The sequence below is a fragment of the Periplaneta americana genome, chromosome 12 (assembly GCF_040183065.1).
Source record: "Periplaneta americana isolate PAMFEO1 chromosome 12, P.americana_PAMFEO1_priV1, whole genome shotgun sequence".
NCBI lineage: Eukaryota > Metazoa > Arthropoda > Insecta > Blattodea > Blattidae > Periplaneta > Periplaneta americana.
This window is the reverse complement of record NC_091128.1, coordinates 99,480,966-99,496,257: the sequence shown is the minus strand read 5'-3', so window position 1 is coordinate 99,496,257 and position 15,292 is coordinate 99,480,966. Positions and strand designations below refer to the sequence as shown.

General features: G+C 37.4%; 1 protein-coding gene across 1 annotated transcript in view; it reads right to left on the bottom strand.

The window, feature by feature from the left end:
• LOC138709971 (collagen alpha-2(IV) chain-like) overlaps positions 1–15,292 on the bottom strand; it is a 65,628-nt gene that overhangs the window by 35,211 nt on the left and 15,125 nt on the right. Inside the window, exons 2-5 of the mRNA XM_069840653.1 lie at positions 14,061–15,060; positions 12,261–12,294; positions 7,198–7,461; positions 6,121–6,900 (exon numbers count right to left, since the gene is read on the bottom strand). Of these exons, the coding sequence (XP_069696754.1) occupies positions 6,121–6,900; positions 7,198–7,461; positions 12,261–12,294; positions 14,061–15,060 (2,078 nt within the window). The remainder of the gene's footprint in view (positions 1–6,120; positions 6,901–7,197; positions 7,462–12,260; positions 12,295–14,060; positions 15,061–15,292) is intronic.

The window sequence follows — 15,292 nt, the reverse complement described above, 5'->3', positions numbered from 1 at the left end:
AGGTGTGCACAGCGTGGTAGCGTATATAAGGATAAGTTCTGTATGTAATATGCTAGTTCTATATGTTTCAAAATGCCTAGAAAATAAAAAAAGACATAGACCTGGTTCATTATTATTATCCCAAACTTTTGAAGTCAATTTTCTCCGCTTTAATTTTCGGTAAATTTTGCATTGCTAAAAATGCTACTCTTTCTATACCTATGTAGGCAAAAATTCTGGCCAAAATAGAGGCAATTTTTGAAAACCTAAATTTACACAATTTAAAATTACAAATTAAAAGTACAAAATTTCATAGATCTCCCTAGAATAGTTTAGAAAATTGAAATTTCACATCAGTCTAACCTTAATAGGGTTTCTAGTTTCTACGGTCTTTGTATTTTCCAATCGAGCCAAACAATACAATCTTGTCTCAAGAACGAATTCAGAACTTCACAAATATATTATGTAATTCTTCCAAATAGCAAATAGGATTAAATTCAGAAATGCTTGATTTGAAAGGGAGAAGATGGTAAAAACTTGACACTGATCCTAATTGGTACGTGATTTTCATTTGTTTTATGTAGAAATATCATTGCTGAAACAACTTAAATTCTAGATTAGTTTTATAAAAATATTTTGGGGCCAAAATTTTGAAAAAATAAATATCAAAATACAGTCATTCATTAATCTCACAATGTATGCTCGCTTAGGTAGCGGATCGTTCCTTTTTATATTTATAGTCACTTCTTTCCTTTTTCCTTATTTCTTTCACCTTGTCACAGAGAAAACAAATGTGCTCTTTTTTCAGTTCTCTGTGAACAGTTCTGAACACAGCAGCACTGCATTTTTTCGCATTTAAATTACATTCTTTCCCTATACGCGCTGGAATAACAATGGCGGATTTGTCGGCATTTGCCGGCTCAAACGATTGCGGTACTCTGGATATCCACGGACTCTGGACGCTGACTGTTACCTTCGCCATCTATTCGTAGAAGTAATAACTAAAGAAGCGATGTTTACAAATTATCGAACACTATCGATTAGTGGGATTAGGTGTCTTTGAACGTCAGAATACTATTGGCGGCACTGACTGTTATCTTCGCCATCTATTCATAGAGGTAATGACTAAAGAAGCCACAATTACAGGAACAAATTATCGATCACTAATATATCCACATTATAGAATTCAAATTTTCATTCCCCTCTAATATTATAAAAGCACTAGGTTTAGAGGCTGAGTAAGGCCAAGGGACATAGTGCGGCCAGAAGGATTACATCAATGAAGAAAATCCATGACCCCATCGGGAATCGAATCCTCGGCCTTTCGGCTTGCAGTGTAAAGTCAATTTGTTGCTGTTTGTACACCATCAACCAGCTCGCAATTAGCTGAGTGCTTATAGACTAGTATACATGAGCTGCGAGGGTCGAATCCCCTGCTTCTACATTTTATTTATTTTCAGTTTAATTATTTTTGAAGGTGAAAGCCTAGATCATATATGTAACAGATTGCTCATCCCTATGTTAAAATCTGGAGCACTTTGAAGAGAACAACCGCCAGGAACGCCATCCTTCCGCCGTAAACGAACACGAGATGGCAGTACAGTCGCTAATGCAATTCAAATGGGATTTATGGCGTGATACCTTATGTAACAACTAGATGGCAGCATAGTAAACCTGACAAAAGTTGTTACCGTCAAAACCTATAGGCCGAGCAATCTGGGTATATATGATCTAGGGTGAAAGGTAGGCCCATCATCTCGCACTTCATGGCGGAGTATAAGGGACATGGAGATAGAGCTCCAAGCTTTTATGACCTCAGCACTGTAATGAGGTGGTGTAGTCAGCACAACGCTCCGATCGCCTTTTACCCCAGGAAAGCAATCTGATAGAAAACTGAATGGATCTTGGAGCCATTCTGGAAGTTTTGGTAACAAGAAAATCTCACTTCTACCTGGGATTGAACCCAACATTTTCCAGTCCGTCACCAGTTGTAGTAATTGCTTTTTACTCTTCGATAATTTGAATTCAATACATTTATAACTATATTATTTATTGACACATACTTACATACATTTATGGTATGAACAAAGTCTGATGGGCTAGAATTCATAATGTAGTTCTGAGAATCATCCGATGTAGCTGCCAAACAGCATCATTACAGTTGAAGAGCTATTTTAGTCTGTATCTCTGTGCCATGTGACACTAGATTTAATGATTTAAATGTATTTTCCTGATCTGTAACGTATATAATATTAGTATTCATGTTAACGTGACATGGCACAACATGGATGCAGGAGATAAATGTTCCATAAATAGGCAAGGAAATTCATTTATAAAGTGCACGCTAGGGAAGCAGAAGACTGCTGACCTTTGTGCCATGTTGCCGAAGCTTAGGGACTCACAGTAGATGAGTTGAATCTTGTGTTGAGAAAAGTGTGCAACTAAAATGTCGGTAAGTGCAATGCTAAATTTAGTCTTATGTTGGATAAACTTAAAACATTCGAACAGAAATTCGTTCTAGTGCAGAGAAGAGATGTACAGTATGTATCACACAAGTTGGGCAAACTTCCAGCATCTACTGTGAGGAGGGTGAGCACCGAATATTATTAATATAACATAGTAAGTTTTAATCCAGTGCAGTGCCACGAGTTGTCGGATGCAAGCAGCTGTGGTAGTAAGGGGAATCCTGCTGCTAACGGCCGACAGAAATGCCAGGAACCTTCGCTAGAACTCTCTGTAGAATATCTTGTAGTAATGGAGTTCACTTAAATAAGTCAACTAATGGAATATATCAGTTACAACTGATGGGTAGTGAGAAATCTCAGAATAACACTATTTTCAAAAGTAGATTTTGGAAAAACGACTTAAGTTTACTGTCTGTTTTTCAACCTTTTTCAGCATGTGGCACACACTAAAGGTGTAATTTAAAATTCCACCTCACATTCATAAAATCTAAACCAGTCATTCCCAACCGGGGATGGAAGTTTTGAGGGTTTTAGGAGGGAATGACAACTATAAAAAATAAATAAATGAGAATTTATGTGCATTAATTTTAATCAACACAGAGGGAAGTGATAGTGGGATGAATGATGAAAGAACGCGTGGACAAAAAAGGTTGAGAAGCAGCAAATCATATACACATTATTCACAAATAAAACTAACATACTTTTTGTATTCATAACTTATTTGATGTTGATGATAGGAATGTAAAATTTGGTGACAAAATTATTACTCGTACGTTGCAATATTAGTGTAATAATATTATCGTAATAGGCCTATGCATGTTTTCTTAATTCTTTATTTAGGAAGTATGAAAAAATAAAATATTATTTCATGTTTTGCCGAAGTATTTGATACAAGTTTTTTTCATAAAAAAGTAAAATACGATATTTTTGAAGGTTGGTAGGATATTATTTTACTGACCTGGCAACCCTACATCATCGTTTAAAATTTGGTTATTTAGGAATATTATCCATAAAAAGTTTTTAATTTTGAAAAACTACGAAGTTCTTGAGCAAGTATCGAGATAAGAATTTAGAAAATTCCTGATTATATTCAAGAGGAAGGTTAGAAAAGGAAGCAAGAAAAATCGTATATTATTCACTGGCTCTTGATGACAGCAGTGACATTACTGATAAGCAAAGCTTGAGATTTTTATCCCCGGGATTGATCAAGATGTTAGTAGAGGAACCACCACTGGTTGTAGTTTTCATGCCAAGTACCTTTCCTTCGTCTCCTTACTTCATAGTCTGTCTGTCGCATATAATCACTGCAGCTCGAGATTTGGTCATCGCTGGTGTAAAGGTATGGGGTTAATGAAAATTTAACGTTTTCAATTTGTCTCCTCCCTTTATGATAATATTTATTGAACAAGTTGTGTACGGAATTAAATAATTATTATGCAAATCATATGTTTAGGAAATTATTATGTGACCTTTCTTGAGAATGCAATATAGATAATACATTACATTATACAATATTTTTTTGTACGCCAGCATTATAAACAGCATTTATTGTTAGTGAAAATCGTGCATAATATGCCACATTACTGTACCAGTGTCGTAAAATATTAACATGCGAACGAAAACGCCGCGCCGTGACTTCTATTAAGACGACATAACTTGTGCCATGAGATCCCGAGCGCAGTAGGCGGACAGATCACTGCGACCACTATTACTATTTAAATAAATGGCAAAACACGCACTCACTAGCCACGACCAAACGGTCGCAACGGCCAACGAAAACGAAGTGAATGCACAGACGAATAACGAATCGCTGCGACCAATAATAATATACAATGTTTGAAATTGCAGATAGCACATTTGAACGGCCAGACCAGTCTGTATATGTCCAAAATACAAACAAGTTGCTGCTTCAACGTTCAGATTGCAAATCAGAAAAAAGTTGCCGCACAGGTGGTCGCAAAGATAATCGCACTCTTCCTTGGCTGCTGTTACGTGGTCGTTGCGACCTGGCCATCTAGTGCGTGCGGGGTCTGAAGTTATAGGCCATTTGTTATTTCGTGAAACCAAATGCATTCGTGTGCCGTAGTTCATAGTAAGAAGGTTATGGTGGGGATAAGCGAGCTAGCTAGCTTACAAGTCGAAGCGTAGCGAGTGATGGAAGCTTCTCAGCCCACGTTTTCCTTCCCCTCACAAGCAGGTATGAGATACCGAATATTATGAAACAATTTGCTGTGTTACAATATTTAATACATCACTGGTGTCACAGCAACTTCATTCTTCATAGACCACGATATCAAACTACTCATCATTACAAATTTGATATGTTATTTCTTTATTAATTGTTTTATAATCCTGTCGTACAAAACATTTCTATAATGTTATGCAGTTACTGCACTCGTTAAAATTTCGAAACTCGCTCCTTTCGTTCCCTAAACATTGACTTAAGTCATAAAATATGACAGTATAAACTTGTTTCATAATATACTATTCTGCATAGTCTATGTATTTGTCCAGATAGCGCACATTGGTAGCCTTCGGAATCTTCATGGCGTTTTCTTTGATCACAGAAACGACAATGGACTCCATGGGTCACTGTAAACATGTCTTAAGTCGAAGTTGGGTTGCTACCATTAGTCAGTTTCCATGACGGAAATTTCGAAATGTCTGGATCACTAATGCTGCTTTTAGTTTCGTGGGTGGAAGTGTTACTCTCCTGCTTATTATTCATATTATGAAGGCTATAAGGACATTAATAAATAAGTCTATCTCTCCTAAGATGTATGTTAGCATAGATATCGTACATTTGGACAGTCTTCAAGGTTTCTCTGATAAATATACTTTGCGTATTTCTAGTATTCTTATGTTGTAATTCTTAAATGAGTCCATATTTGCTAAGTACATAATATGGGAAATATCAAGTAGAAAAGCTATACACCTAGTGTTTTGTTAAAAGACGGAGACTTTGTTCATATTTTTAATCTTCAAAATTGCATTTATTGCTTCAACAGTTTTTCACTCAATGTGTTTTGTAAGTGTTCTACCCGTTATCTGAATCGTTAAGGCTAGGTTTATTTATGACCTCCTTGTTTACGTTACAACATTGTGTAATTATCATTGTCTTGCAGTGAACCGTTCAATTAGAAATATAGAAATCGTGAAAACTAACCACTAACACTAATATCTAAAGCTACTGGTAGACCTGTTTGAGATGACAGAAGTGTATTGCAGTTGTCAATAGTGTAAACTACAAGACTTTTCACAGGGAATTTGCCGTTGATATAAGGATAGGATCTAATTTCTTGAATCCGAGGTTCCTCGGCGTAAACAAAGAAACGCAGATACATTTCTGGTAGATTAAAATGTATAATCTGTCCTGTAGAACTTGCATTAATCTTATGAATAAAAAACTTTATAGTTCTTCCAGATTCAGGTGCATATTGGGAGGAAACGGTTACTATTTGCCTCTTCGGATCCACAATTTCATGCTCAAATGATGTGTAGGCGTAAATAATAATGTCCATTTTCGTGCCTGTCTGCATGTTATTGTGACTTAGCGTGTAGTATATAATAGGTCTTCTTTCCACTAAAGTCGTATCGTAAGTAGGGCCTGGATATTCGGGGTGATTTGATGGATTTGGAACAAGTGAGAAAAAAGTGACGTGCCACAGTATTTGACCATCAAGAGGAGGAGTGGGATACCCAGGCCACGACATGTGAAGAGGATATCCAGGTCCTCCTGGAGACACTTGAAATCCAGGTCCGCTTGGAGCTCCAGGAAAACCAGGTCTGCCTGGATATACGTAAAATCCAGGTCCGCCTTGAAATCCAGGAGAACCAGGTCCGCCTGGAAATGCTGGAGAACCAGGTCCGCCTGGAAATGCTGGAGAACCAGGTCCGCCTGGAAATGCTGGAGAACCAGGTCCGCCTGGAAATCCAGGAGAACCAGGTCCGCCTGGAAATCCAGGAGAACCAGGTCCGCCTGGAAATCCAGGAGAACCAGGTCCGCCTGGAAATCCAGGAGAACCAGGTCCGCCTGGAAATCCAGGAGAACCAGGTCCGCCTGGAAATCCAGGAGAACCAGGTCCCCCTAGAAATCCAGGAGAACCAGGTCCGCCTGAAAATCCAGGAGAATGAGGTCCGCCTGGAAATCCAGGAGAACCAGGTCCGCCTGGAAATCCAGGAGAACCAGGTCCGCCTGAAAATCCAGGAGAATGAGGTCCGCCTGGAAATCCAGGAGAACCAGGTCCGCCGGGAAATCCAGGAGAACCAGGTCCGCCTGGAAATGCTGGGGAACCAGGTCCGCCTGGAGATAGATTAAATGCAGATCCGCTTGGAAATCCAGGAAAACCATGTTGGCCTGGAAGTCCAGGAGAACCATGTCCACCTGGAACTCCATGTGTACCAGGTATTCCTGGAATGCCTGGTTGTCCAGGTGATCCAGCAGGACCTGGTCTATCTATGACAATAATTGGAGCCTGGGTTATAACATATTGAGGCGGCAATTGAGTTACAGAGTAAGAAGGAGAAGGTATGACAGTTTCTTGTATATTTGAGGCCGCTTGTTTGATTAAAGAAAATAGAGATGATAGAAAAAATAAACAACGTCCTGAAACTTCCACTCCTTCGGTTTCCAGATCATTTTCGCTTGTTCTATTAAGAGGTTTATCAGTTTCGTTGTATAACATTCTTTCCTCTTCGCCAACATCAGATACTGATATGCCTTCTTTGTGGACGAATGACATCGTATAATTACCTGTACTATTACTAATATCAAATCTGTAAACTGGTGAAGTATCTTCATAATTATTGCCTTCAAGCAAAATTTCCAATAGTTCTCCTATTTTGCGAAGAGATTTTACAAAGGAATAGATGGTCTGCATTGCTTCTTCTTCATCTCTTGAGCGATGCTGAAATCTCAGTGGTTCTTCAAAGGAAGTTATCCTTCGTTTGTTTCCTGCATCATTCTGGTTGTTGGATGATGCCTGTAGTCCCTTTTCATTGTTTTCATCAGAATTATCTACGAAAAATGGTTTTAACATATCAGCAACAGCATACATAACTTCTTGTTCTTTTATTTGTTTTGATGTTGATTGAAAGTGGAATCTTTCAGCATTTCTTGATGAATTGCCGGAAGTCAAAATGCTAATGTTTTCGCTTGCGGCGGCTATTCCACCAGCATTTTTGTTAATAACATACACTTCTGGTACAAATGAAAAATTCCTATATGGCTTTGACATATTAACATATTTTGAGTTAGAGAATTTCATAGGCTTTGAAACTGCTGTATTAAAAGATTTTACTCCATTGTCAGTTTCTGTTTTCTTGATATTCGTTTTGGAAGCTTCTTCATTCAGACCTGCAAATATAAATTCAATGAATATTAATTACACAAACAATTTGCTAATTTCAGAAGAGTTTAACATTTATATTGGCCGTGTTGTAAGTCACGCAGCGGCTAACTCTGTCTGGAAACTACGGACATGAGCTTGTGACAATTTGTCAATGCGATATCCTGTATTGTCTTAGATGGCGGCCGTCGCCTTGCTGACCCTACAAAGTAAGAGTCCCACTCTGTCAGTGAAATATGAAGTCGAAATAAAAACGTTTAAATGTGTGCTTAAAGTTTGAGTCGCTCTTTTAAGTTATGATTGGGCTATGATATTTTTCCGTCTAAGAGCACGTCTATTGTAATATAATTTTGATTTTCTAACTATTGCAGTTTTAAAACTCTCATTTAATTGAAGGTATTGTAATGCTGCTAAAACAAATTTCGAGATTTCACGAAAATACGCGTTTTCAGTACCCGTGTTACCGGTTGTTTACCTGTGCGCTTTGAATTATTGTAGGCTTTGAACGCATTTTTTTAATTTCATATTCCGTATCTACAAGTCATTAATTATGTCCGAAAACAATGCAGATTAGTTCATTAAACAACAACATATGATTTTTAATAAAATAAAGATGGATCTTTACTTGGAATGTGATACAGATATTTTATTAACCACAAAGTCAATAAATGTTTTGGCTTCGTCAAACATTTATTTTAATATTACAATTATAAACCTAAATTTTATAATTTCTGAGAACCACAGAAATAATTAAGGGCTATTACATGTACTGTATACATACGTATATACAGGATGTTTCAGAAATACTTGGTCAAACTTTGGGGACATGTTCCTCACACCAAAACAAGAAAAAAAGTACATATAAACATATGTCCGAAAATCCTTAGTTTTTCAGTTATTAATGAAACATCTGTTAGGTATTTTCAGCTTGGTAGCAAGTGTTGCAACGTTAATCAATCCAGAAACTCATAACAAATGTTCAAAATGTTCTCCTCTTTCTCCACACACGCATGCACTCGTCGGATCATGGACTCCTTGGCAACACATAGCCATTTAGGATACAATGGGTGCATCAGCAGACTTGTAACGATAACATCATTCGATTATCTAAAAAAATTGAATATTATTATCGGTTACAAACTTACGTCAAGTTGTTGGATTGTACCTCGAAATGCGTTGATCGTAAACTTTCATTGTTATGAGTTTCTGAATTGATTAAAGTTGCAACACTTGCTACCAAGCTGACAATATCTAACAGATGCTTCATTATGTTCTTTCATTAATAACTAAAAAACTAAGGATTTTCGGGCATATGTTTATATGTACTTTTTTTTCTTGTTTTGGTGTGAGGAACATGCCCCCAAGATTTGTCAAAATATTTCTGACACACCCTGTATATATACATATATATATATATATATATATATATATATATATATATATATATATATATATATATATATAGAGTGTAACAAATGTTTCTGGTACAGGAAAATTTTAGTTTTTTTTTTTTTATATTTGATGGTAAATATCATACTTTCAGCCAAATTATTAATAAAGGATTGCATCACACCACAATCAATTAGTACTACCAACTCCTATACCATAACATTTGGTCATGGTTCCGGAGAAAATGGAAACTAAACAAGAACATAATTTTAACATACTGTTACAGAAACTTTTGTTACCCTCTATATATATATATATATATATATATATATATATATATATATATAGCGTAGACTTATAAAGTGACAAAGGCAAAGCAAGTAGACTATATGAAAACTAATTTGTTACTGAACCACCTAATACCAATTAACAGGAATTGAAATTGTGGCTGATTTAAACCTTGGAACTAAAGGATTAATCGAGTGGCATAGAGCCAAAATTGCCTAACGTACAGTTTGAAGAAGAACGTTGCGTTACCTCTGGAAATTCAGTCAGGATTACAAATAGACTGCTAACTTGTTAAAATGATTTTAAATTTTCAAGGTACCGTTGAAAACAGTTCAAACTCTGAATAAAATGTATGGACGAAAAACTGAAGTTATTATAGCCTATTTATAATCAAGAATTAGGCTATGTTTTGAAATTTATTTACTTCAAATGAGAAAATTAGGACTTTTCCATAAAAACACACACATTTAATAATTTTTAAAAAGCCTAAAACCAACATTAGTAAAACTGAAACTGCAAACATACAAAATTATTCTTCCGAATGTAGTGAAGCCCTAGAATTTTTTCAGTAATTTGTCAGTAAATATGTTGTGTGTTAGTTTTTGTAATGGTTGGTGGGTTTCCAATGTGCTGTTTTGTCATTTAAGGCATTAACAATCTAGCTCTCCAATATTTGACGGTGGTACAGGTTTCAGTCGCTGGTGCTGTTAGTTTTTTTAATTACAAATACAATTTGATCTCATCCATATGTGGTAATCATAGTTTTATACAGCCTTCATTAAAATTGTTATACATGTGCTTCAGTTTAACTCCAAAAACACAGAGTAAAAATAGAATGTATTATTTGGTCTTAAAAATAGCAAATCTACAATGAATCAGCAACAACAATTCATTTTCAATTGAAAGATAACAGTCAAAAGTAAGTTCAGCTTCTGGTGTTATTTTATTTAGTATGTTTTAAAGCTTAAATTTGCAATAAAAATCACTAAGATAGTGAGTACGGACGACAGAGATTTTTTTAATAAATTAGTCTGAAGGCAGCAAACAAACTTTTATCAGTTGCTCGAAACAAAATATTTGATGCTGTTTCGAACATCTTCAATACACACTGCAGCAAACAAGTCATTATCAAACACACAGCTGCTGTGATCCTTCAAGTTAAAGCTGTAAATGGCAAAACGTTTTTATATTCACATAAGAAGCTTCTCAGCATTATACTTAATCTAAAAATTAGTTTATTTTACTTTAGATCAGTGGTCGTCAACACTCGCTGAAATGTGCAAAGGGTAAGCGGTGCCGTCGTGCATCAGGAAGAGATAGAGAGCATACCCGCTAGCAGCTACGAGTGCACCATGGTGCACTGCGTTTTCCGCGGGCAAGAGACGCTAATTCCAGGGTGCTCTGTGCTGACGACCTCTGCTTTAGATAAAAAGGCTCGATTTGTTACAGTATCTGATTATAATTAGATTTGTTTCTATACATTAATATAGTAATGCTATTGTATTTTATTATTCTATATATTAAACAGTAGGTTATCGGTCTTACTAATAAACCGTGTATAGCTTTTATACGTGATTTATGCAGAGTTGAAACAGAAAACATTACTAATAAATCATACATAAGCGATGGATGTATAAACAGTCTGTAACTATTCATGGGAATTGCTTTGCAGTAATATAGGCTACACGAAACCCCTTTTTAAGCGTTTTATATAGAGAAAAAAATGACCGCTCCTCTAACAGCTTCAATAGGCTATACACGGTAGCAAACAAATTACATAGTCAGCTGGAAAGATATTTTTAGATTTTGATTTCTGCAAACTGCTAAACATGAAACAACTCACGGCTGTCGCTTCCTGCTTGAAACAAACAAAACGTTTCGTTTCATGCATAATATATTCACGTGACAGGCTCAAACCTGCTTAACAAGGTCTAGTTCTAGTTGGTTGTAGCAAACAGTCTGAGTCAGCTTCAATCAGTTTTGTTTGCCGCAGTGTGAACCTAGCCTAAGACGGTGGCTTGTACAGTAGTGGCAAAAAAGACCAGACCGACCCTTGTAGCTGATTTCAGAGCCTTGTTCACTCCAGAGCACGATATACTGGTAACTAAGACTTTCGTGGTTCAAATCCTGCCTGGAAAGGAAACTGTTTTTTGTTCCTTATTCAAATTTATTCCCAATACTTTTCGATTGCTGGTAAAATTCATGTTCTGGGAATAATAAGTTAATTAAGTAGTAAAATATCGCTGCACTCGAAAAGTATTGGGAATAAATTTGAATAAGGAACAAAAAAAAATGTTTCCTTCCCAGGCAGGATTTGAACCACGAAAGTCTTAGTTACCAGTCTATCGTGCTCTGGAGTGAACAAGGCTTTGAAATCAGATACAAGGGTCGGTCAGTTTTTTTGCCACTACTGTACATAGCATAGTGAGGCTAAAAACTACACTTGTCTTAAATTTTTTACATAATTTAAGAACTTGGTGGGAAAAGAGCCTATCTTACGTTTTTAAACTTTTGAGGTAAAAGCTTTCACCAAGAAGCGAAACAGTGCGTTTAGCTCCTCTTCTTCAACAACAAAAATAACAAGGTTAGGCATATCCCACAATAAAAAACTCGTAACCGTATTCAGTAGATATTTCGTAAAAAAAAAAAACTAATTTTGATGGAAGAATGACATAGACCCTTCTTCCACCAAGCCCTTCGATTACGATTTTGATTCAGTGAAGATATATCTATCTGTAAAGACGAGAAACAGAAACGTTTTCTGTTACTTGGACATTGCGTCTGTACTTACCTTCATGAGGCTGAGCTGTAATGGAAGTGATGAACTGTAGGAGAAGCAAGATTTTGACTCTCATTCTTAAGTGTGTCAAATAGGAACGAAAATCTACATCCACACGATTCTGATAATGAACTGCGATATAATATTTTCATATCTACTGGACTTTAACATCGTAAATAAAGGAGCTACATGGCTAGAAATCTTTTAAGTGGGGATACTTTATGTTTACTTGCAACTGTTACTTCTGAATTTTAATTAAATTGTACAATTTAGAAAGGTATTAAACATCGATAAAGTGCGAAACAATAGATCATAGTCACTGGTCTAGCTCAGGCGATAGTCACGTTCGCCTCCTAATCTCGGGCACTGGTTCCATTCCCGCTCGATCTGGATTTTTCCAAGACTTTCTCTAACTCAGAGTCTATGTTCCACAGGCGACAAATTGTTGAAACACATTTTTGTCGTTAACCTTTCTGGCTGGCAACTGCACGACAACAGTGAAAAATAAAACTGTCGTGTCGTTGGTGTGGGTGTTCTCCGGACACAGTTTTGCTGCCAGTGTCATCCATCACGAATGCAGTAGATGTTGGTGATATTTTGAGTGTTGTAGACTGGAATTGAAAACGACAACGACAATCAATTTTGGGAACCGGTACATCCTATTTATAGTGAAATACTCTCATTTGGACAGTTTTATACGAGTTTTGAAGATTATAGGAATTATGAAACTTTGCAAAGAAGCCTAAATAAGGTAACATTTTTCAGATTTAAAAATTTCCCGAAAATTCACTACAATTCAAAATTTCCACTCCTTAGGTCATTTTGTGCTAGGTTTATTTCAATGTTCGGTTCGACATATATATGTGAGCAATTTCTTTAAAAAATGAGACACGTTAAATGTAAAGCGCGCTCCCGATTGAGGATTGAGAGACCAACATTTATTTGAGTAATTACAAATTGCAACTTATGATGGAGAACCAGATTTCACTTCACTAATTAAAACATCGGGATAGGTTGATGAGTAATTTCAAATCCATCAGAAGGATGCTAAGACATCATATAGTTCGGTTACTTATTTTCAGACTATACGGGGGGGTCGAGGTTCAGTCCTCTCCTCCCCCCCCAGCCTACTGCTTTCTACCACCCCTCATCTTGCAATGCGGGCTGCGTTTCATATGACGTTCTGCCGACCCCTGCCGTAGCGGAACCATAGTTTTAGTTTATAAAATACGAGTATTTATATCTCAGGAGCAAAATTTGTGTTATAAATGTTGGATTTTAAAGTGTTTCCTATGTTTGTCATACTATCTAGAAATCTTCTCCATTATGGGAGAAATCAAACTTCGGCATCAATTTGTATTTTTTTAAAATATAATGATATAAAATAATCACATTGGCACCAGATATGTGAAATGTGTGGAAAACATATCCATATACAAATTCTTTTAGAATTCCTATTACAAATTTCTAGGGGTTATAAAAGGGACTAAGTAGATAAAGTTTTGATTAGAAACCCATGTCCGGAAAAGTATCGCTTCGATGCAAAATAAGTTTGAAGATCGATTCGATTTAAAATCTCCCTCTTCTCGGTACGCAAACAAAATGGGCTGAGGGCGACTTCTGCAGTCCCCTGATATTGTGTGTCTTCTGTACACAGGTACAGTACAGGTCGAGACAGCAGTCCCCTGATATTGTGTCTTCTGTACACAGGTACAGTACAGGTCGAGACAGCAGTCCCCTGATATTGTGTCTTCTGTACACAGGTACAGTACAGGTCTAGACAGCAGTCCCCTGATATTGTGTCTTCCGTACACAGGTACAGTACAGGTCGAGACAGCAGTCCCCTGATATTGTGTCTTCTGTACACAGGTACAGTACAGGTCGAGACAGCAGTCCCCTGATATTGTGTCTTCCGTACACAGGTACAGTACAGGTCGAGACAGCAGTCCCCTGATATTGTGTCTTCTGTACACAGGTACAGTACAGGTCGAGACAGCAGTCCCCTGATATTGTGTCTTCTGTACACAGGTACAGTACAGGTCGAGACAGCAGTCCCCTGATATTGTGTCTTCCGTACACAGGTACAGTACAGGTCGAGACAGCAGTCCCCTGATATTGTGTCTTCTGTACACAGGTACAGTACAGGTCGAGACAGCAGTCCCCTGATATTGTGTCTTCTGTACACAGGTACAGTACAGGTCTAGACAGCAGTCCCCTGATAGTGTCTTCTGTACACAGGTACAGTACAGGTCGAGATAGCAGTCCCCTGATATTGTGTCTTCTGTACACAGGTACAGTACAGGTCGAGACAGCAGTCCCCTGATATTGTGTCTTCCGTACACAGGTACAGTACAGGTCGAGACAGCAGTCCCCTGATATTGTGTCTTCTGTACACAGGTACAGTACAGGTCGAGACAGCAGTCCCCTGATATTGTGTCTTCTGTACACAGGTACAGTACAGGTCGAGACAGCAGTCCCCTGATATTGTGCCTTCCGTACACAGGTACAGTACAGGTCGAGACAGCAGTCCCCTGATATTGTGTCTTCTGTACACAGGTACAGTACAGGTCGAGACAGCAGTCCCCTGATATTGTGTCTTCTGTACACAGGTACAGTACAGGTCGAGACAGCAGTCCCCTGATATCGTCTGTCTCGTCCTGTACTGCTCAATGACTGAATCACAACTGATTTGAAAGCCGACTCCTTAGAACTGATTGTAAACAGAAGATACACGATATCAGGGGACTGCTGTCTCGTCCTATTACTGCTCAATGACTGAATCACAACTGATGTGAAAGCCGGCTCCGTAGAACTGATTGTAAACAGAAGAAACACGATATCAGGGGACTGCAAGAGTCGCTCTCAGCCAATATTGTTTGCGTACCATGAAGCGGGAGATTTTAAATCGAATCGATCTTCAAATTTATTTTGCATCGAAGTGATACATTTCCGGACATGGGTTTCTAATCAAAACTTTATTTACTTAGTCCCTTCTACAACCCTTAGAAGTTTGTAAAAGGAATTATGAAACACTCTGTATATTG